This window comes from Somniosus microcephalus, chromosome 8 (assembly GCF_052327205.1).
Source record: "Somniosus microcephalus isolate GS21.2 chromosome 8, FLI_Smic_1.0, whole genome shotgun sequence".
NCBI lineage: Eukaryota > Metazoa > Chordata > Chondrichthyes > Squaliformes > Somniosidae > Somniosus > Somniosus microcephalus.
The window spans coordinates 239,802,589-239,826,708 of NC_140994.1; the positions used below are offsets into that span (position 1 = coordinate 239,802,589).

Below are 24,120 nucleotides of genomic sequence, written 5' to 3' on the forward strand. Positions count from 1 at the left end.
CGATCTTCGGGAGCGCACCCTGACTTACTGCCGGACGCTATGTCGGACGGGGTCAGGGGGGCCTACCTGCGGCCGGGGAGGCGTCATTTAAAGGCAAGGTGCGGGGCGGCCATTTTTATTGCTGGCCGCCTGCCAGCACCTGCCTGCGCTCCCGTCCCCGGCCTCCTGAACGGCCCCTCCCGCGGAGTGCCGGGCTCTTTTGCCGGCACTCCCGATCCCCAGGGGGCCCAGCTAGGCCCCGGGTCACACTGCGCAAGGCCCCTCCCCTTTTATAGGGAGGAAGGCCTGCAATACCGCGGCTCGTAGCGCCGCGATATTGACTCGCAGCGCCCAAGATTGATGCGGGGCGCTTCCAGTAGCACCCGGCTTCCCTCTCGGGGCGCAACCACTTAATTTCTGGCGCGAGGGCGCTATTCAATTTTTAGCCCTATGTCCCTAACTTACAAGCTAAAAGTATGTAACTAACATTCTCAAATCCACATCCCTCTATGCTCACAAACCACGTGAGCAAGTGAGAGCAGGATTCAATCTTATTTTCCACATTTGGCCATTATCGCAAACTTGTGTGTTTGCCATCATTTACTGCAATGTATTAAAAGTCTTCTGTTTGGTGCACACTTCCTGTAATACCTTAACGTTATGGTGCTTCAATCGTGCCTGCTTGTACCTTTGAGTGAGTCCTCCGAGCTCTTACTTTGTCCCTCCAATGTTGGTGGCATGGTGCTCCATAAGGTCACCTGCCCGAGTCTTACGTACTAAAATCAGGCCTCTTGCCTCTCTCAGCAACTTCCAGAATGGTGTGCCTTCTATATTCTTACAGCTTTTGTTTTGAAATTAAAAAGTGGCCGAGAGCTGCAAAGGATGTTGTGGAGCATCCTCCCGGTGCCAGAGTATTGAGCTGCATACACTCCCACTCTGTGCAGTCTCCAGCCTGCGGCCCAAGCCACATCCCTCCCACTACTTGAGATCACCAGCTTGCAGTCCAGCCAGGTCCCTCCCACCCCTGAGTCAGAGGACAGAGAAGGTAAGAAAAGAAAGAAAGACTTGCATTTCTATAGCGCCTTTCACAACCACCGGACGTCCCAAAGCGCTTTACAGCCAATGAAGTACTTTTTGAAGTGCAGTCACTGTTGTAATGTAGGAAACGTGGCAGCCAATTTACGCACAGCAAGCTCCCACAAACAGCAATGTGATAATAGCCAAATAATCTGTTTTAGTAATGTCGACTGAGGGATAAATATTGGCCAGGACACCGGGGATAACGCCCCTGCTCTTCTTCGAAATTCTGTCATAGGATCTTTAACGTCCACCTGAGGGGGCAGACGGGGCCTCGGTTTAACGTCTCATCTGAAAGACGGCACCTCCGACAGTGCAGTGCTCCCTCGGTACTGCACTGGAGTGTCAGCCTAGCTTTTTGTGCTCAAGTCTGGACAAAAAGATACCGTGAAACCACAAGTCTTTTTCTTCAGTACTACTGGAGCCCAAGATTCTCCTCCACAGTGCTATTGACCACCACCCCTTCGTGCCTAGTGCTGCCAACCCCATCACCCTAATGTGTTGCCACGTCCTGGGGGGATCTGCCACCTGCACCGCTCCCTAATGCTGCCAGACTATGGGCTCTCCCTGCCCAGTGTTTTCAGACTCTGAGACTCCGACTCACTATAGCCACAGCAGATTCTCTAGTACTTCACCAAGAATTGAAGTATCTTTCGAACGGTTATTATTTGTATATGTTAAAATATATGAAACAGCTGCAATACCACCATTTTCCTACAGGTGGCAACCCCGAGGTGCTACAAGTCCCCAATTCCCACAGCATCATCAGCAGGAACTTGGTGCATTAATACACGGTGTTATTAAATGCAACAGTTTTGTAAATGCAAAAATTAGAGGCATGTGAAATATTGACAGTTACAGCTCTCTGTCCTTTGGAGGTGACGACAGAGAAATTTCCTAAATTAACAAGTGAATAGTTCACATCGCTGAATCTGGTCCTTTGAATATAGTATGTCCTCCACAGTCCAAGCTCACAGCAGAGAGTGCAGCTTTGGGAGGGGGAGAGTAATCACAGAGTCCTTTCAAGCACAATAACCTAGACAACGCTTCCCCACGAGGTCCAGACACCTCAGCCCATGCATCAAATTTTTCCAATGCGTGGTGAATTGCACTGTACAATTAAAGAATAAAGTATTACATTTATTTTGAAGTTGTCAAAGTTCAAGAACGTTTGAATATTTCATCAATGAAACCAAGTTCAACAATTGCTGCAATTAGAATGTTTTCAAGGTTGGTTAAGAATTCCAATTTCACAAAATAAAGTTAGGCCTAATGGTCCTTGGAGAGCCTGGGAAGAGAGCTTAAATGCTCCATTTGACTATGTAAGGGTAGAAACTAAGGTAGTTCAATCAAAGGAAGGCAGCCACTAATGACAATGCTTCATAAACACTACAGGAGCCCCGACAGTCAACCTGAGACAATCAACCCTTTAAATGGAAGAACAGATGGGCACAATGTTGCCAGATGATCGCTCTCTCACCTATAACAGGATTTTAGTCATAGATGCTGAAGATTCTGAAGCCGTCCTCCCCCACTAGGAGACTGGCAATTTTCTTATGAAGCATGATCTGCTATCACTACTGGCGTGAGGTTTTTAATGTTTCTTTGCTAGCTCCAATATTTAAGATTCTTGAACCTCATTGTGGAAGAGCCTGTTTACCCCTGGGTGATGATGATTTATTTTAAGGGAGGTGCATCCTTCTCTTACCATACCTTGGAGGTTGCATGTGATTGAACTTTATATAAAGTCCAACAGTTCATCAATACACTCCTAAAGAATCATCTTTCGTTGCAAGCAAGCTTGAACAATTACCTTGGAAAGAAGCCATTACAGCTTAGTGTTTGGGCAATGTTAGAACCAGTGGGTGTGCGGCTAGAGCGGTTAACTTAAGACTTCCGGACAGGAACGGATGGGGCTGGTTAAGGACTGTAAAGTTGAGGACAAGCTCAATGGGAAATTTGAGTCAGACCTCAAACCCTCAAAGTCAGAGAGAATGCAAATATACAGATGTGCTGAGTATACTCCACACAAACATTTTGCATGCTAACTATAAACATTGTGCTATATATTGGAACATTACCATCTCAAACACCAGATATCTGGATATATTCCCATCTAAAGCAGTAGTCTTAGTACTTACTTCATCTTAAATAGTTTATCCCTGGACTGATTGATCTCTTTAGATTTTGCATGAAGCCAGTCTTCCAGCTGTTTCTTGTTTGGGAAATGCCCCAACAGTGCGACCAGTTCATCGTTGTGTCTTGACTTTATCTTCCTGATCTGTTCCTCTTTGTCGGCCTAACAAAGAATTGATTTAAAGTTTATATAATGACGAAAAGATAAGGCAAAAAAGAAACCAAACGCTATTTGCATCGGTGGTGATTCGAGCAAACTTAAAGCAAAGACTGAGGGAATATCTAAAGAGTCACAGCTTTGGCGCTCATCTCCAAAACAAGAGAAAACGGTGCGACGGTCCAATCAAAGAATCCGAAGTCAAGTTTCAGCAATGCAAAGAACAAATCTTCAATTCTCAATAAAATTCTTCGTTTAGCTCCTTTTTGATCAACGCAACTATTTTTGACTGGAATTTATCCCAGACATTAAGTCTGGGTATCTTTCCAGACAAAACAACTCAGCTCTTTTGCCAAGTTCCAAACGGCCTCCTATTTATTGTACATTGGCCACTGGGAAGTATTTTGCAACAAGGCGCTGACTCTGGTTGAAGGCTGAAAATGAGTTGACCAAAGCAGGTCTGGGTGGGCTGAAGCTGAGACACAGCGAGTGCTTGGCAGGGCAAAAAAAGTCAACCAAGCAAAATAACTTTTCAGCTCTTTTGCCGAGTATTCGCAATTCAAACAGCCCATGTGAGCGATATCCTGGTCAATTTATTAACATTACGGGTTTGACGGACCGCCAAATCCGAAGTGACGACGTGAAGTGAGTCCGTGAAGGGGGGCAGGACCATGATTCTTTGCTGTCCCTTTGACGGACAGCTCGGTAGCCAACGGCTTCAGATCGTGGGCTTGTACTTGGCCGCTTGCACTCAGCTCGCCAGTCAATCTGAGGCCGCCAGTGGTTAGGAAGCTAATTAGAGGGTTTTGTGGTCAACCCACAATTATGCGAATAGTGAGTGACTGTGTTTGAAAGATCAATTTTTCTAAGGGTTGATACAGGAAATGCATTTTTGTTGTTTTGACACCGACGGGAATAGTAAACTTTGTAGTTATTGCAAATATATTGCTTATACTTAGTACTGTTTATTATCTGGTTTAATATTCAATAAATTTGTCTGCTGCTTTAGAACCCGATTCCTGCGGTCTGAAGTTGAGACATATTCCAGTCAGCCAGAGTTCAGTGACTGGACTTCTCTCCTCCACCTTGGGGTCTCACTTACATTTACCGAAACATTAGACAGGTAAAGGTGCACTCGGACTTGGAGGGGACATGTGCGTCACTCACGAACGTGGGAAGTGGTGCTGAACCGAAGGAAATAACTAGTCTTAAAAACCCTGTCATTACACCCTGCTTGGTGCACAGCTGAGGAATCCTTTCTGCTCAATATAAATGGAGTGGACTGAACGATATAACGTGCATTAGGCATCTGGCAATGGCAGTATCCAAGTTAGAATCCAGATGATGCCATATATTAGAAGAGTAAAGGGCAAGGCATTTGTTGATTATCTGTCACAAGTGTTTCAAGGCAAATGCTTCACAAGCCAACAGCTTTTTTTGACAGATGTTATTCTCTAGTGTCATCATACAGTGCCATATGGTAACCACCGAACAATTAATTGACTGCCAAATGTAGCAGGAGCAAGGGAGACACAGACAGACAGAGAGGGGGTGCGTTGGGGGCGGGACTGCTGCTTGTCTGGTTTCAGTCCAGCCCCCAACGACGTCTGGCCAACCCACGCTATTTTCCCTTGATTGACCTTGGGCCAATTAAGGGAAAGCCGGTGGCAGAGAATGTCAGCGTATGACGTTTCATCTGTCAAAAAATTGTCATCGTTTGACAGCTTTGAGAAGCTGTCAAATATTGACAATCTCTGTTCTTTGGTGAATCCTTGTACTCAAGACTCACCAAACCTCTTTCCTGAGCAGAAATCGGATGGCTGTTGCATTGGAGAATGCGGGTTGGGGGCGGGTTTGGTGCCTGCTCCCAGTTTCTGCCATTTTCCCAGCAGTCCCACCTCCCCAGGGCTGGCAAAATTCCCCCGAGACACAGATCTACACACGCTTACCTTGTCTTTTTTCAGCATTTCCATCTGAGTTCTGGTTGTAGTGTGCAAGTTTAACATCTCCATTTCTTGATCCAATTTCCGCAAGGACCTGTCTAGTTCTCCCTTCTCTTTCTGCAGATTCACCACCTCAGCCTTCAGGCCCTCCACATTACTGTTGGATTCTGTACGTTCAAGGTCACGCTCCTAAACAGCCAACAAATTCAGGAACAGGTGAGAAGTCACAAATATATCTGAAACAGTTAGGGATATGGTCAGTAGAAAGAAAAATAGCACTGGAAAGCAAATGAGTGTCAGCAACTTCAATGTCGCCATCTCATTTCCCATAAATAGATCATTTGTATTCCATAGATAGATGGAAGCAACCAAGATACTTAGTTCTTCAGTCCCAACAATTTCCTTGCTGTTTTGCATTTCTCACTCCCAAATTTATAACCCCACTCCCAAATGCACGTTCATTGGTCATTCCCAGTGTACACTACCATGTTGAGATGTTTCAATTGAGAAGCTCCAACACCTCCCTTCTGGTTCTTTGCCAATCACCTTAAATCTGTGCCGTCAGCCATTGGCAACAGTCTCTTTAATTACTCCATCTAAATCCTTCATGATTTTAAACACCTCTATCAAATCGCCTCTCCTCTGCTCGAAGGTGAACAACCCCAGCTTCTCTAGTCTATCCACGTAACTGTAATCCCTCATTTACCATTCTAGTAAATCTCTTCTGTACCCTCTCCAAAGGCTTCACGTCCTTCCTAAAGTGTGGCGCCCAGAATTGGACACATTAGGCTGTAATTTGCGGTCCCTACGGGTGCGCACGCGCCCGTAAGGGCCTCGCAAGTTCCGGGTTGAGGCGCGCGAAGCGCATGCGCTAAAATCCGGAACTTGCGATCTGTCAAGCTGGGGCTGAATTAGTGGTTTAGCATAACCTTTTGGCTTTTGTACTCTATGCCTCCATTTATAAAGACCAGGATCCCACGTGATGTAAAAAGACTACTGAGCACTTGGTTTGAATATAAAACAAGGCTTTAATCAACTGTTTCAAAACCATGAGATTTCTAGTTACATCGCTAGTTCCTGGTTACAGAAACATCCTGAGCAAGCTGGGCCCACGCCCGAGTATTTATACTCCTTGGACGGCGCTACCAGCTGGCCACCCAGTGTTACTTCATGAGTCATGACAAGATTCATGACACCACGTGCTTTGTTAACCTGTCCTGCCACTTTCAAAGATTTGTGCACAAGCACCCCCAGGTCTCTGTTCCTGCACCCCCTTTAAAATGGTACCATTTTGCATGTGTTGTCTCTCCTCATTCTTCCTACAAAAATGGATCACCTCGCACTTTTCTGCGTTGAATTTCATCTGCCATGCGTCTGCCCATTTCACCAGCCTGTCTATTACGATCTTCCTCACTGTTAACTACACTTCCAAGTTTCGTGTCATCTGCAAATTTCAAAATTGTGCCCTGTACCCCCAAGTCCAAGTCATAGATAGACAGGTAAGACAGATAGACACAGACGGATGATAAAAACCTTATACATGATAAAAGGAACCTAACTAACAAAGAACATTGAAATAAAAACTGAAAATGTTGGAGCAGGTCAGGCAGCAATTTTGGAGAGGGGAAGGTAGGGCTAAATGTTTAGAACAAACTCAGTACTACAACACCTTTCATTGAGAGATTTTCTTTAAATATTCGTTCATGGGATGTGGGCGTCGCTGGCAAGGCCAGTATTTATTGCCCATCCCTAATTACCCTTGAGAAGGTGGTGGTGAGCCGCCTTCTTGAACCGCTGCAGTCCGTGTGCTGAAGGTACTCCCACAGTGCTGTTAGGGAGGGAGTTCCAGGATTTTGACCCAGCGACGATGAAGGATCGGCAAAATGTTTCCAAGGCAGGATGATGTGTGACTTGGAGGGGAACTTGCACGTGATGGTGTTCCCATGCGCCTGCTGACCTAGTCCTTCTGGATTCAGCGAGGTAGAAGGAACGACAGAAAAGCATAGAGGCTTGGAGCCGACAGAAGCAGCAGGTGGGGGGAAGGGTCTACCGAGTACTGAAGTCCAACCGAAAATAGGCACTGCTCCTGATCAAATCATTTTGCCCGTGCTCTGATTGAGTTTTAATCTCCTACTGCAGCAGTGGGTGGAGACTGGGGAGACTTACTAAATTTGTGATAGAAAGCTATGTGTGATATTAACTGATGCGATTTTAACCAATACAATCTTATCAATGTATCTACAGCATAATTCAAACAAATACATGTTGAACCCCGGTAATCCGGCACCCGACGGTCCGGCACCTTCAGTGGTCCGGCACGAATTGAAACCGGCGGTCTTATGTTAACGAACTCGATTTTGGGTATACAAGACATCATTCCCACGTTTGCAGCTTACGCAAAACTCAGAAACGTAGTAAGCAGTGAAGAGGATAACTTCAGGACGAATTTCAGGACGAAAAAGCCAGACGGGTGAAAGGGACAGACACGCAGAAAGGCAGACGGGGTGTTATTTACCAAACCTTCAGTGGTTTGGAATTTTCAATGGTCCGGCACCGGCCTGGTCCTGAGGGTGCCGGATTACCGGGGTCCAACTTGTATATTTGTGGTCATCAAGGTCAGTGCTCTTCCACACTGTTGCCACCAGCCACAGCGTTAAACATTCCCACATCAGATGCAGCTAGAATGGATCAAAGTAAAGCTCCACACTGCTGCAAAAGTAAAACGCCGCAACCGCCCCCCCGCCACCCCCCAATGAGAGCACCACCTACTGCCATGCACAAATTGGCACAGGGACAAGCAGATCAAAGAGTTAAATTTGTGGCTCAAAGAGTGGTGTTGGAGGAAGGGCTTTCAATTCATGGGGCACTGGCACCAGTACTGGGGAAAGAGGGAGCTGTTCCATTGGGACGGTCTCCACCTAAACCGGGCAGGGACCAGTGTCCTGGCGAATCGAGTAACTAGGGCAGTAGGCGGGGCTTTAAATTAAAAAGGGGAGAGGGAGGGGTCAGGTGAGGGGAAATTTAGAAACCTAAAGAGAAAAGTCAAGGCAATGGAGCAGTGTAGCAATTTGGGTAAAGATAAGCAGAGAGTGACAGGAAGGGACAGAGTGTTTAACGGTAAAAGTGCCTCAGCGAATAAGGTGAAAGCAGGGAATAATGGTTAAAAAGTTAAAAATAAAGGATCTTTATCTGAATGCATGAAGCATTCGTAACAAGATAGATGAATCAGTGGCACAAAGAGAGATAAATGGCTTTGATCGACTAGTCATTACAGAGACGTGCTTGCAAGGTGACCAAGGTTGGGAGCTAAATATTCCAGGGTACTTGACGCTTAGAAAAAAACAGGCAGAATGGAAAAGGGGGGGGGGTAGCCCTGATCATTTAGGATGACATAAAGACAGTAGTGAGAAAGGATCGTGGCTTGGAAGATCAGGATGTAGAATCCGTATAGGTGGAGATAAGAAATAACAAGGGACAGAAAACACCGGTGGGAGGAGTTTAAAGACCCCCAAACAGTAGCTATACCGTTGGATAGAGTATTAATCAACAAATAACATGAGCTTGTAACAAAGGTAATACAATAATCATGGGGGACTTTACTCTTCATATAGACTGGGCAAATCAAATTGGCAAAGGTAGTCTGGAAGATGAGTTCATGACAGTTTCCTAGAACAATATGCCACGGAGCCAACCAGGGAACAGGCTATGTTAGATCTTATACTATGTAATGAGGCAGGGTTAATTAATAATCTCATAGTAAAGGATCCTCTGGGGAAGAGTGGTAATATAACGTTTCACATTGAGTTTGAGAGTTCAGTCAGAAACAAGAGTCTTGAACTTAAATAAAACCAATTACATAGGTTGAGGGGAGAGTTAGCTAAGGTAGACTGTCAAATCAGATTAAAAGGTATGACGGTAGATAAGCAGTGGCAAACATTTAAAGAAATATTCCAAAATTCATTAAGTAAAGGATGGTATCAAATTGAAAACAAAAGCATACACTGTTGCGAAGAATAGTGAAAGGCCAGAGGATTGGGAAATTTTTAAAAAGCAGCCAAGGACGACTAAAAAAATGATAAAGAGAGAAGATAGCTTATGGGCATAAGCTAGCAAGAAATATAAAAACAGACAGTAAGAGCTTCTACAGGTATATAAAAAGGAAGAGAGTCGCTAAAGTAAACATTGGTCCCCCAGAGGATGAGTCTGGGGAATTAATAATGGGAAACAGGGAAATGGCGGAGACTTTGAACAAATATTTTGTATCGGTATTCACGGTAGAAGACAATAAAAGCGTCCCAATAATGGATAATCAAGGGGCTATTGGGGTGGGGGGGGGACTTAAAACAATCACTATCGCTAGAGAGAAAGTACTAGGCAAACTAATGGGACTAAAGTGGGTTTCCTCCGGGTGCTCCGGTTTCCTCCCACAGTCCAAAGATGTGCGGGTTAGGTTGATTGGCCATGATAAAAATTGGCCCTTAGTGTTAGGGGGGATTAAATACATGGGGTTACGGGGATAGGGCTTGGGTGGGAAGGCTGTCGGTGTAGGGACCGGGTGCTAGGGTTTGGATGATCTGCCATGATCTCGTTGAATGGCGGAGCAGGCTCGAAGGGCCTACTCCTGCTCTATGTTTCTATGTAAAGGTGGACAAGTCCCCTGCACCCGATGGCCTGCATCCTAGAGTCTTAAAAGAGGTGGCTGTAGAGATAGTGGATGCATTGGTTGTAATCTACCAAAATTCCCTGGATTCTGGAGAGGTTCCAGCGGACTGGAAAACCGCAAATGTAACGCCGCTATCTAAGAAAGGAAGGAGAAAGAAAGCAGGCAACAATCGACCAGTTAGCCTAACATCTGACATTGGGAAAATACTGGAGTCTATCATTAAGGAAGTGGTAGCAAGGCATTTAGAAAATCATAATATAGTCAAGCAGAGTCAGCATGGTTTTATGAAAGGGAAATCATGTTTGACAAATTTGCTGGAGTTCTTTCAGGATGTAACGAGCAGGGTGGATAAAGGGGAACCAGTAGATGTCGTGTATTTGGATTTCCAGAAGGCATTTGATAAGGTGCCACATAAAAAGTTACTACACAAGAGAAGAGCTCACAGGGTTGGGGGTAATATATTAGCATGGATAGAGGATTGGCTAACTAACAGAAAACAGAGAGTTGGGATAAATGGGTCATTTTCAGGTTGGCAAATTGTAACTAGTGGGGTGCCGCAGGGTCAGTGCTGGGGCCTCAACTATTTACAGTCTATATTAATGACTTGGATGAAGGGACTGAGTGTAATGTAGACAAATTTGCTGATGATACAAAGATAGGTGGGAAAGCAAATTGTGTGGAGGACGCAAAGAATCTCCAAAGGGATATAGATAGGCTAAGTGAGTGGGCAAAAACCTGGCAGATGAAGTTTAATGTGTGAAAATGCGAGGTTATCCACTTTGGTAGGAAAAATAAAAAAGCAAATTATTTAAATGGGGAGAGATTACAAAATGCTGAGGTACAGAGGGATCTGGGGGTCCTTGTACATGAATCACAAAAAGTTAGCACGCAGGTACAGCAAGTAATTAGGAAGGCAAATGGCGTGTTGGTCTTTATTGCAAAGGGAATGGAGTATAAAAGCTGGGAAGTCCTGTTATAAACTGTACAGGGCGTTGGTGAGATCACACCTGGAGTACTGCGAACAGTTTTGGTCTCCTTATTTAAGAAAGGATATACTAGCACTGGAGGCAGTTCAGAGAATGTTCACGAGGTTGATTCCGGAGACGAAGGGATTGTCTTACGAAGAAAGGTTGAGTATATTTGGCCTATACTCATTGGAGTTTAGAAGAATGAGGGGATCTTATTGAAACATAAAAGATTCCGAAGGGGCTTGACAGGGTAAATGCAGAGAGGATGTTTCCCCTCGTGGGGGAATCTAGAACTAGGGGGCATAGTTTCAGAGTAAGGGGGAACCCATTTAAATCGGAAATGAGGAGGAATTTCTTCTGAGGGTCGTAAATCTGTGGAATTCTCTGCCCCAGAGAGCTGTGGAGGCTGGGTCATTGAATATATTTAAGGTGGAGATAGACAGAGTTTTGAACAATAAGGGAGTCAAGGGTTATGGAGAGCGGGCAGGGAAGTGGAGTTGAGGCCAAGGTCAGATCAGCCATGATTTTAATTGAATGGCGGAGCAGGCTCGAGGGGCCAAATGACCAACTCCTGCGTCTTGTGTTCTAATAAATACACATTCCATTGAGAAATAAAAATTCCACAGGAAAACTGATCTATCCATGGCTAACTAAAGAAGTTAAGCATAGTATTAGATTGAAAGAAGAGGCTTATAATTTTGCGAAGAATAGTAGTAAGCCTGAGGATTGGGAGAGCTTTAGAAACCAGCAAAGAATGGCCAAAAAATTGATTAAAAGGGAGACAATAGAATGAGAGTAAATTAGTAAGAAATATAAAAACAGATTGTAAGAACTTCTACAAGTATGTAAAAAGGAAGAGTAGCAGCAAAAGTAAGCGTTGGTCCCTTAGAGGCTGAGACAGGTGAAATTAAAATGGGGAATCAGGAATTGGCAGAGACTTTAAACAAATATTTTGTATCTGTCTTCACAGTAGAAGACACAAAAAGTATAACAAAAATAGTGGGGAACCAAGAGACTAATAATAGTGAGGAACATAAAAGTAATTAATATCAGTGGAGACAAAGTACTTAAGAAACTAATGGGACTAAAAGCTAACAAGTTCCCTGGACCTGATGGCCTACATCCTAGGGTGCTAAAAGAGGTGGCTGCAGAGATAGTGGGTGTATTGGTTGTGATCTTCTAAAATTCCCTAGATTCTCGAACGGTCCCAGCGGATTGAAAGATCGCAAATGTAACACCGCTATTCAAGAAAAGAGGGAGAGAGAAAACAGGGAACTACACGCCAGTTAGCCTGACATCAGTCATCGGGAAAATGCTGGAATCCATTATTAAGGAAGTGATAACAGGGCACTTAGAAAATCATAATGGCCCAGAACTTGGTGTCGGGGGCTTGCCGCGCGTGCAAGCCCCCGATGTGCACTTACCCGGCCCGCCGACATCTGAAACCTGGCCCGCAGTGGACTTCCTTTCAGTGGCCCGGTTCTGATGTCGGCGCGCTGTGCTAACCTGACCCAGCGGCGTAGTTAGTGCGATGTGCCAGCTGGGATCAGGTGAGCACTGTTCAGCCAATCAGGGGAGGGGAAACTTCATTCATAAGTTTGAGAGTAAGAACTGTCAAACTCATGAAAAGTACTGCACCCCAAAACACTACTTAAACTTTAAATAAAATTTTAAAAAGCATCCCAATCATTAAATTAAGTATAAATAAGTTTTTAAAAATAATTTAAACAATAATTTTTTTTTGAAAAAAATAAATTTTTAATAAAAAGGGTCTAAAACTAAACTTATCTTATTGTAGATTCTTTAAAATAATAAACCTGTGGAAAAAAAATTCTAAATTGCATTAAACACCACTTACCTGTAAAAATAAATACTTACGTGTGCTTTTTACAAGCGTAAAGACCGGAGGCCTTTACACATGCGCAAATCCCCCAAAACAGAGGAAATCCAAGACGCACGCGCTGCCCCCTACAGCGCACGCGCTAGCCTCTTTACCTCTTGGGTTAGAGAGGAAATGCCGGTTTTCAGCGCATGCGCTGTGCATGCTGAAAACCGGCATTTCCTCCGGCCAGACGCATGAGTACCCCTTCCGTACTCATGCGTTTGGGGAGGAATTACTGCCCCAATATGATTTGGCAGAGTCAACATGGTATTATGAAAGGGAAATCGTGTTTAACAAATTTATTAGAGTTTTTTGAGGATGTATCTAGCAGGGTAGATAAAGGGGAACCAGCGGATATAGTATACAGTATTTGGATTCCCAAAAGGCATTCGATAAGGTGCCACATGAAACATTGCTACACAACATAAGGGCTCATAGGGTTGGGGGTAATATATTAACATGGATAAAGGATTGGTTAACAGACAGAAAGCAGAGAGTAGGGATAAACGAGTCATTTTCCGGTTGGCAGGCTGTAACTGTGGGGTGCCGCAAGGATCAGTACTTGGGCCTCAACTATTTACAATCTATATTAATGACCTAGATGAAGGAACTGACTGCAATGTATCCAAGTTACAAAGCCAGGTGGGAAAGTATGCTGTGAGGAGGACACAAAGAGCCTGCAAAGGGATATAGATAGACTAAGTGAGTGGGCAATAAGGTGACAGATGGAGTATAATGTGAGGAAATGTGAGGTTATTCACTGGCAGGAAGAATAGAAAAACAGAGTTTTTTTTTAAGTGGTGAGAAACTATTAAATGCTGGTGTTCAAAGAGATTTAGGTGTCCTCGTACAGGAAACATAGAAAGTTAGCATGCAGACACAGCAAGCAATTAGAAAGGCAAATGGCATGTTGGCCTTTATAGCAAGGGGGGTTGGAGTACAAGGGTAAGGAAGTCATACTACAATTGTACAGGGCTTTGGTGAGACCACACCTGGAGTACTGTGCACAGTTTTGGTCTCCTTATCTGAGAAAGGACATACATGCCTTAGAGGTGGTGCAACGAAGGTTCACCAGATTGATTCCTGGGATGAGAACATAAGAAATAGGAGCAGGAATAGGCCACTTGGCCCCCCGAGCCCGCTCTGCCATTCAATAAGATTATGGCTGATCTTGGGCTCAAAGCCACTTCCCTGCCCGCTCCCCATAATCCTTTACTCCCTTATCTTGTAAAAATCTGTCTTATCTCCTCCTTAAATGTATTTAATGACCCAATCGCCACAGCTCTCTGGGGCAGAGGATTCCACAGATTTACGACCCTCAGAGAAGAAATTCCTCCTCATCTCAGTTCTAAAAGGGCGGACCTTTATTCTGAGACTGTGCCCCCGAGTTCTAGATTTCCCCATGAGGGGAAAAATCCTCTCTGCATCTACCTTGTCAAGCCCCCTCAGTACCTTATATGTTTCAATAAGATCACCTCTCATTCTTCTAAATTCCAATGAGTATAGGCCCAGCTTGCTCAACCTTCCCTCATAAGTCAACCCCCTCATCTCTGGAATTAACCTAGTGAATCATCTCTGAACTGCCTCCAATGCAAGTATATCCTTCCTTAAATAAGGAGACCAAAACTTACAACCAACAGTGCAAGACGACCTCTCCACCTCCCTCATCTCCTTTATGACACTCCTTAAAGCTGGACTTAAATACAGATCCCTACCCCAACAATCACAGGTACATTCAGACATGAGTCCCAATCACAGATCTCACTCACACCTGGATTCAAATCTGGATCTGAAACCCAATCACAGCTTGAATCAAACACACAAGAATTTTAACCCACTGGGCAATCTTTTCCAACACACACACACAGGAATTTTGCCGGCGCTCAGAGGGCGGGTTCGGAGGCGGGTCCGCTGTCAAAACCCGCTCTGGACCCGCCTCCGTGTCAGTTTCCCAACTGCGGGGTCTGCCTGCGCTTTGCAGACCCGGCACTAAGCGGCGGGCCAGCCAATTGAGATAGTTAAGAGGGTCTTTAAAGGTAGTTGAACAGCATTTTACCACCTTCTAGCCATTTTTCCAACTTTTCCACAAGGTTCCTGTCGCTCGGGGATCACGTCAGGTAAGTGTGTTGTGTTCTCTATGACTCTCCATTGCTGTGCATAGGTGACAGCTGCAAAAGTGGTATAAAAGCTACCTTTTCACAGCTATTCACTTGCCAATGTCAGAAGCTTGAGCCTTCAGGATTTGGAAGACACTTTTGAGCTTTATGCAGTTTGGAAGTGTTTGGAATAAATTCTCTATGCACTGTCACCTCCTCGGAGCAACCTCTCTCACCATTGACAGATCGCTTCTGTCATCTCAACTTCAACTGCCATCTATTCCAGCAGCATCGGTGCCCTTGGAAAAATCTCACCTTGGTCCTCAGAATCCCAACACGATCAGCCCCAACAACAACATCACCAGGCACACCAGCAGCACCAACCTTCTCCGCAATCAACTGATGCTGCACAGGACACAGGGCATCAGCACCTGACCACATTGCTGCCCGGGACGCCAGCGGTGGCCTTGCCATAGCCAGATTTACTTCACTTGACGCTGTACACCCTGGCTGCCACATGATGCACCAGGTTGGCACTACCCCACACCAGCACCATAAAGCATCCCAATAATGTCCAAGCCATTCCTTTCACACTCATCACCATTGGCGGGAGGTGTGTGGGGGTGGTTGGTATGTCTCAACATTCACTGGAACTCACTAAGACACTTCCAAAGGTGCACACAAATCTGTTCAAGTAGGCAAAGTGTTGAAAATAAAAGTTTCAATGAGAGAACTGCCAAGTTCCTGCTCCGAATCACTATCAATTTAGCCATTCTGGAAAATGCATGGGTGAGAAGAGGATTGGGCTCAGTGCTGATGGTCTCCACCACCAAATAATCCAAGAATAAATTTGCACACAAAAAATGTTCCCTTGCTTGATGAGTAGGAAGGCTGCCAGGTTCAAGGGTGGGAAAGTTATTGTAGGGAAAAGAAAGTTAATGGTATGACACCACCCCGTGTCTAAAATTATTTATATAATTTAAAGATGAAACAGCCAATTTCCTGATTTTTTTTCCAAACATACTATATTCTTTTGTACTGCTTCGGTCACTGGTTTCTATATTGCATCAGTACTGAAGTTGGCTGCCACTGAAAGCAGCTGGACGACAGCCATTTGCTTTGAGAGTGTTGTGATATTCATGAACATAGATCCAAGGAACTCCACGGAGCTTCTGATCAGCGGGTCCTCAGAAAGTGACCAAGTCCCGTATTTGCAATGTCACATGCCACCGGCCAAACTTCGCCAACGACCATCAGTACCAGTGCTATTTGGGAGTTATATCTCAGATCAGTTTCAAAGCGGTTGACTTGACCAGGCGCAAAGCCAACATTTGAAAGATTGTTAGTCAATAACCTAGAAGCCTTAGTCACACATCTGCTTTTAAGGCCAGTCGATGCTGGCACCAAGGACCTTCCGAGTCTCCTGGAACTTGAGTCCACACAGCAAGTCATTCAGTCAGTACATCTCTGGAAGGTTTAATGAACCCTGCTTCTAATTGATACCCTGACCAAAATAACATTTGAGACTTCTGAGCCAATCTTGCTACAAGGCAAGACTTCCACCAGAGAGAGTTGTATGAAGCTCTTGTTCAATTTGCAACAACTTTGGAAGTCATGCACCATGAGAAGGTAATGTATCTAGATACCATGAGCATCACAGAAAGGAACCATGATTTTCAAAACAGATCTTAAATCTTGCCAATGGCATGAACTGGACATGATTCAGAACAGCAAGTATTGATGTTTATATAAGTATTGGTTATCTGCTAGATAGGTAAAATCTGCAAAGTGTGAAATGTATGGGGATTAGTCAGTTCTTTCTGACTTTGCAGAAGCCAGCTCCAGCCTCTCATGATCTGCTGTGCCTCTATTCTAATTAGTGTCTGTATTTACAAATTACCTCCCAGTATGTTGGGCAATGCATCAGTATTGTTCTTCCGTTTTAAAAATGTCAGTATTTTCGGTCTCGGACAAAGATCCAGTCGACTGTCAGTGAACTGACACAAGCTGCAGTAAGCTACAAACTGAATCAAAGGAAGACTTTACAACTGAAGCAATAGTTTGTGCTAAGCTACAGAAAAGCTTGCAAAGTTTTTTCCTGCACCATTATCTTTCAAAACATTGAAAGCAAAAAATTACAAGATGAAACCAAGAACTTTCCTATGCTTTGTTTTTGCATTTCACAAGGTAAAGAAAAGGTCAGCAGCTGCTTAGTTGAGTGTGTTTCCCTTTGGAGAAGATGACTGAAGAGAGGAGACAATGAGCACATCCGAGAGAAAGGCACAGTTACATCAGACAGTGGACAACAAGGAAGCGGTTGTATATTTTATATTCCTATTTCAGGGGAATAACAAAATGTTGAATTTGTGACATGCTGAATGGAAACTGTAAACTTAAACTTGCTAAGCAATACTGCAATCTTGCACAATACGTGTAAATCTGCAAGGATGTCAGTAAGCAAGAACCTAGTTACGGCAGACATGATGTATATTGTAATTCTCAGTACCTGACTTTTACGATGGTATTATCTGCATTCAATGATGTTAATTTAAATAAAGTAGTGTTAATTGATGCATCTGTGTCAGACTTTATCTGTGAGGACTACCAAGTAATAGCATTGCACTCAGTGTTGTATTACATTCCAGTTGTGTTTGCTTTGGACTTGTGTAAGTATTAATATCATTTGCAATAGGTTAAAGTAAGCTGGCTTGTAGGTGAACTAGTTAATACCTTACGCATGAAGGATAAATTTCCAACTCAATTCACTGATGTGAAAGTGTAGGAAAGAGGAAAAAAATTGATTAACACTCCATTACATATTTGATGGATTTACCATTCATGAATCGCACAGTGTTCATTATCAGAGGAATGTTACCATGTTGAGTGCTTAGGGCTTGCGCTAGAAGTAGAAGATAAGAAAACAGATAATAATTGGGTCAAATTAATTTTATCTTGTTCAGTTATGTTTGCATATCCGTTCTGAAGATCATTTGGCGATTCTTTGCAAGATTTTAACTGCCTCGCTCCAAAAACATTATGCTGTTGTCTGTATATTTTTTTTCTACCGATGAGCGAGTCCTAACATTTGTGTTCGGTGGCAAACGTTTCTAAATTCAGAAATTTGTTGCGCAACAGTAGTTTTTCCTGACTGAATTTAAATACACATGGTGGAATGACTAACAAATGACTTAGAGTAATGTTTTTGCGGAGTCCCTTTGCTGCCTTACCGCTTTATTGAGTTCTTGGTCCAGTTCTTGCAGTCTATCGGAAGACCCTTCCAGCTGCTGGAGATCCACTTTCACATTCTTCAGCTCAGCTTGCCTCTTGCTCTGAATGTCGAGCTTCAGTTCGATTGTTCGCTCCAGTCCCGTCTTCTTATCTCTCATCTCGTCAATCTGTCGTTGCTTCGTTGCTTCTTTGTCTGCATATTCAACCTGTGGAGATAAATTAAAAACAAAAAATGATTGAGTGATTGCAGCAGTTTACGTTGGGCATACGAATGCTCTGGACAATTCAGGAGCAAATGTTAGCCAAGTAGAGTACAGCCTGGTCATATTTCCAAAACAAAAAATTACTGATAGCATTTATAATCATGTATTAATCTACATTTCATCCTGAAGCAAACTTCATTTTAATGTCTAGCTCCAAATTAGACTACAAGATAATTAGTGTTAAGGGAAGAAAGACTTGCACCTGTAAGGTTCACAAAATTCTACAGATTCCCCCAAACCAAGAAAAGAAGAGATTTTGGACTGTTTTAAAAGAATGTTGGGCCAAAAAGCTTAAAGTCAAAACCCCAGGATTTGGCTATTTTAAAAGGCATGCCCAGGCCTGTGAAAGGCCGCAACAAAGAATTTGGGATCTACCTATGCAGTAGCCAGTTTGAGTATTCGAGGTAATCAAACTGTCTGGGGAACTGTAAACGTCACTCAGCCCCTATCAAGACATTTACATGCTGACAATAGACCCACGGGAGAACAGCCTCACAGAACCCATCCAAGTCATGCATAAACCAAATCGTTTAGCCAACCAACAAAGAATCTCAGGGCCCCACAGGAAACTCAAAGACTAAGGACAAAACTGACAATTAAACAAGAGGTTAAACAATCGCCGGGGCCATCCTGAAACCAATTAAACAATTTGAACAGATCAATGTTAACAAGCCCGCCCAAAATTTAACAATGAACCGAGACTGATTTGGCAGGCAGATAAGCAGGCCTTATAATTAGTATAAACTAAAGACCTGTCTCCACAAGAAATCAGTTAGTTCGATGAGTTCGATCAGTACAGAAACAGTCAGAGAATTGAAACAGCAGCCAGTGAATTGAAGGCAGCAGTACAGTTCGGACAGACACAGACAGAGGCACAGCTCATTCGAAAGACATCAGCCTCGGGACGATCAATGGACGAAAGGACAACAGGAGGAGAACGGAAAGGAATCGCGGCAACCAAGGGCCCAAGAAACAAACAACCAACGATATTACCAACAACCAGGTAATACTGGGCCACCGCAACCAACAAGAAACCAACTCGGAAGAAACCGAAGTTCTGCAAGTTTTTCCCACTCTACAAACTATTCCTGTGTTTGGTGAGCATTTCCTGGTCCTCTGGAGTTCAACTTAGCTAGTAAGGTGGGATTGGGAGGGGTGAAGTATTCTGTCTATTGTCATTCTCCCTCGTATATTCCGAAGTGTTCCCCCTTTCAGAGTGATAAGATTTATTGTGTTGTGTATATTTTCTTGTCTCAAATAAAATCCAAGTTCTTTTCACCAACTCAGTTGTCTGCGGCAATTTCATTACAACCCCCAAATAAGTCCAGGTCTAGAACCAAGGGAGTGGGAGCGATTCGAACCACTCAGGGAGTCAGAGGCAAAGCTGACCACACACACCACCCCTTACACACCTTTCATGACCTCAGGGTGTCCCAAAGCGCTTTACAGCCAATTAAATACTTCTGAAGTGTAGTCACTGTTGTAAATGTAGGAAACGCAGCTGCCAACTTGCGCACAGCAAGCTCCCACAAACACAATCAGCAATGATGTTGGTTAAGGGATAAATACTGTCTGGGACACTTGACTTAAATAAAGATCACATTACAAATTTTTGCTTGTGGTTGTTGCAAAGAGGAAACATTAGCAATACAAATTAAAAGCTTAAATTATTTTTTCTCAGCTCATTGACAGGCTAAAATAGGGGCCTTAATTGCAGGCCACAAAACAATACATTTGATACATCTGGTAAGATTCGGATCAATCCCTGCCTTGCAGAAGCACACCCATCAGCCAACCACGGAACAGGATTGATAACCAGGATGGTCCACATTATCCTGGTCTGAATGCGACAGAAGTACACCACAGACCCAAAACCGAGAACACAGGAAAATAGTAAGCTTTTGTCAAAAAATAACTTCTCACCAGTAATTGATTGACCGTTTCTTTCTCTCTCTCCAACCTAGCCGTCAGCTGTCGACGGAAACTGTCAAACTGGCGGTCGCTGAATGGTGCTCGCTCATAACCATCCAGCTCGAGCTGCAGTGCCAGAGCGTGGACCAGCGAGTCTCGTTTTTTAATGTTTTCCTGCTGACGATCGGCTTGGAGCTGGAGTCGTCCTAAACGCATGGAATGTGCCGGGGGGGGGGGGGGGGGAGAAATTAACTGATTAAAAGATCAATTACTTTCACAAATAAAATTATACAACTCTTTACAATCTACTGTGTTGTTTGAGAACTCAAAGAAATTTGCAAGCATTCGCTTCAAAATTCCTCATTTGGAAGAATGTATTACTAAAATAAATAGCACTCATACCATCTAATGGCTAAAAACTGGTGAAGTAGTAATTCTAGATTTACTTCCTCTGCCACATCACTTAAGGCAATGTAGCAACTAACCACCATTTTTACATACACGTATACAATTGTAACTTGCTTTACTTAGACATTGTCCTGTACTTTTATTTGGGAGGGGGCGGGGGGGCTTTTCCAGGTGTCTGATGTACACGCAAACCTATCAGCATGTTTCCAAATTGAGAACCTGAGGAATACACACAGGTAGAGTTTCTGGCCCGTATTTTCCAATCGGAGGCTTCCTGCGTGTGGATGCCTCCGATCTGGAAAAAGTCTACGCCCTTACCCGAGGGCTCTGGAGGTCCGGTCACTTCCACTCCTGGGCCTCTCGATAAAATGCGCAGGGCCCAGGTATCCCAGGCGGTTCGCAAGCATCCCTGGGATCACGTGGGCCATGGGGAACCAACGGAAGAAGGGAATCTCCCTTCACACTTTTGACAGGTCTCTCAGCTTAGACCCGTCAAAGTATGAATGGGGATCACTCAAAAAGCACACTAAAACATTTAATAACTTTTTTTTAAATCACATTGTTAAAATTACATTAGATTAAATATTTGAAACGAAAATTTAATTTTTTGAAAAAAATTTAAGTTTTTTTACAGGGCTAAAAATAAACGTACCTTTTTTAAAAGTATTTTTAAATTATAAATGAGTGGAAAAAAAACTATTTTTTTTACTTTTTTAAACTCTTATGCTGGTAAAAGCAGGCTTTATGCCTGTTTTAACCAGGCCTAAGATTTTTTAAAGATTTTCAGCGGGCGGAGGTTCTGCAGAAAGCGGAACTCTCCACCCGCAGAGGCCCTTCTCTGTCAAGAGGATTCTTGACCGATTGGAAGTGCCGGTTTTCAGCGCGTGCACTTCGCATGCCCGAAACCGGCACTTGCCAGGCCCCTACGGGTGTGTACACAGCGCGTACACACCTGTAGGGATCGGAAAATACGGGCCTCTATTTTATCAAATGCCTTCCAGAAGTTCATATCATGGAATCATAGAATGATACAGCACAGAAGGAGGCCATTCGGCCCATCGTGCCTGTGTTGGCTCTTTGGTAAAGCTATCCAATTACAGGAAACTTTTTTTTATCCGGCACAGACGGGACCGACGTGGTGCCGGTTCATCAAAAATTCCGGATAACCGAACGCTATAGTAAAAGTTACGGAGAGCTGACAGCTCCGTATAAAGCAAAAAACCCTGTTGCTTAGCAACAAGTTCAGAACAATGGCCACAAGTTGCAAGCGTCTCTGTAGCTTAGCAACAGCTGCAGCCACACCCTTGCACAGCAACAGATGGAGGAATGCAAGTACAATATGAAGTAAAGCCTACTCCTGAATTTTGCCGGTTAACCGAGGTTTCCGGTTATTTGTGTGCCGGTAAATCGAAAGTTTCCTGTAATCCCACTCCCCCGCTCTTTCCCCATAGCCCTGTAATTTATTTCCCTTCCAAGTATTTATCCAATTCGCTTTTGAATGTTACTATTGAATCTGCTTCAAACACCCTTTCAGGCAGTGCATTACGGATCATAAAAACTCAAAAGTGTGTAAAAAAAAAAATGCTTCTTCATGTCGCCTCTGGTTCTTTTGCCAATCACCTTAAATCTGTGTCCTCTGGTTACCGACCCTTCTGCTACTGGAAACAGTCTCTCCTTATTTACTTTATCAAAACCGTTCCTGATTTTGAACATCTCTATCAAATCTCCTCTTAACCGTCTCTGCTCTAAAGGAGAATAACCCCAGCTTTGCTCGTCTCTCCACATAACTGAAGTCACTCATCCCTGGTACCATTCTAGTAAATCTCCTCTGCACCCTCAGCAAGGCCTTAACGTATTTCCTAAAGTGTGGTGCCCAGAATTGAACACAATACTCCAGCTGAGGCCTAACCAGTGTTTTATAAAGGTTTAGCATATCTTTCTTGCTTTTGTATTTATTCCTCGATTAGTAAAGCCGAGGATCCCATATCCTTTTTTAACAGCCTCTCAACTTGTCCCGCCACCTTCAAAGATTTGTGTACATACACCCCCCGGGTCTCCCTGTTCCTGCACCCTCGTTAAATACAAATTCCAGCAGCTGTCATCCCAAGTTTCCGCAGCAGCTACAGAACAGACATTAGCTTTCAGCATGGTGGATGGACTTACACAAGGCAGCTTGCAATATCCTAGCCACGCGGATGTTCTAGACATCAAGTCCTGCAACATGTTTAGTCACCAACAGTTGTTTAATCCAGGTCATCATTTAAGTTGCTTTGGCCACAAGCCTTCTACCCTTCTAACCTATTCTGTGACATGTTTGTATAGGTCAGGGCTATTCCTTTCTTCCAGTTTACCTTTTTTGGCTTAAAACCACCGCACAACTGGATCTTTAGCATTGATCCGCAGAGAACTACTTGTCGCGTCTTATATGCCACAAGTTTAGTCTATGTTAGTCTTTCTTCAATGACAGCAGAGTGCTTTTCGCTTCTTCTCAACGTAGTCCCGAATGACTGTGTTCAGATTGACGCTGGCATCTACCAGGAGCCTCAGATTCCCCCAGTATCTATCAACCAATAAGATCAACTGTACAGGTGTGCAAAGCCACAATAATGCACTTGGGTCACCCACCATCATGTCCCATTCGTCGGACGTGTTAGTCCCCAGTGATCCTCAGTGAGTCTGCTAACCAAAGTATTATATAATTTCACACCTAAATGATCTGGCTCTACTTTTAAGCTTATGCTCCCTTGTTCTTGATTCACCCACCAAAGGATAAGTTTCCCAACCAAATCCCTTTATCATTTTAACCAACTCGATTAGATCACCCATCAACCTTGTAAACGCAAGGGAATACAATCCAAGTTTGTGCAACTTCTCCTCATAATTTAACCATTTAAGCTCTGGTGCTATTCTGGTGAATCTGCACTGTAGCCCCCTCCAAGGCCAATATATATTTCCGAGGTTCGGTGCCAAAACTGAATGCGGTACTCCAGATGGTGTCTGAATCCAGACCCCTGGAGAACATCACATCATAGAATCATAGAAAGTGACAGCACGGAGGAAGGCCATTTCGGCCCATCATGTCCGCGCCGGCCAACAAAGAGCTATCCAGCCTAATCCCACTTCCCAGCTCTTGGTCCGTAGCCCTGTTGCATGTTGCATCCCACCAATCAGATAACATTCCCTTTATTCCTACTCTGTCTCCTACCTCTCAACCAATTACCAACCCATGTCACAAGGTTACCTTCAATTCCGGGCGCTTTCATTTTTGGTAATAATCTCCCCTGCACATTCCACATAAGGCCACACAGGTGAAAGTAGTTCGCAATTCACTAATGGGCTTATGTTGAAGATGCAAACAGTGAAACATCAGAACGTGCAAAAGGCAAAAACATTTTTCAAACTAATTCAT

General features: G+C 43.9%; 1 protein-coding gene and 1 long non-coding RNA gene across 3 annotated transcripts in view; one reads left to right on the forward strand and one right to left on the reverse strand.

Moving 5' to 3' along the window:
- LOC147114192 (uncharacterized) overlaps positions 1–17,473 on the forward strand; it is a 41,699-nt gene extending 24,226 nt beyond the window's left edge. Inside the window, exons 2-3 of the long non-coding RNA XR_015079369.1 lie at positions 5,416–5,508; positions 17,089–17,473. This is a non-coding gene — a long non-coding RNA (uncharacterized LOC147114192). The remainder of the gene's footprint in view (positions 1–5,415; positions 5,509–17,088) is intronic.
- rad50 (RAD50 homolog, double strand break repair protein) overlaps positions 1–24,120 on the reverse strand; it is a 201,992-nt gene that overhangs the window by 108,606 nt on the left and 69,266 nt on the right. For both annotated transcript variants that reach the window (XM_085995845.1, XM_085995844.1), the window contains 4 exons: positions 20,316–20,509; positions 18,129–18,335; positions 5,299–5,481; positions 3,198–3,355 (listed from right to left, as the gene is read on the reverse strand). In XM_085995845.1, coding sequence (XP_085851971.1) covers positions 3,198–3,355; positions 5,299–5,481; positions 18,129–18,335; positions 20,316–20,509 — 742 coding nt within the window. The remainder of the gene's footprint in view (positions 1–3,197; positions 3,356–5,298; positions 5,482–18,128; positions 18,336–20,315; positions 20,510–24,120) is intronic.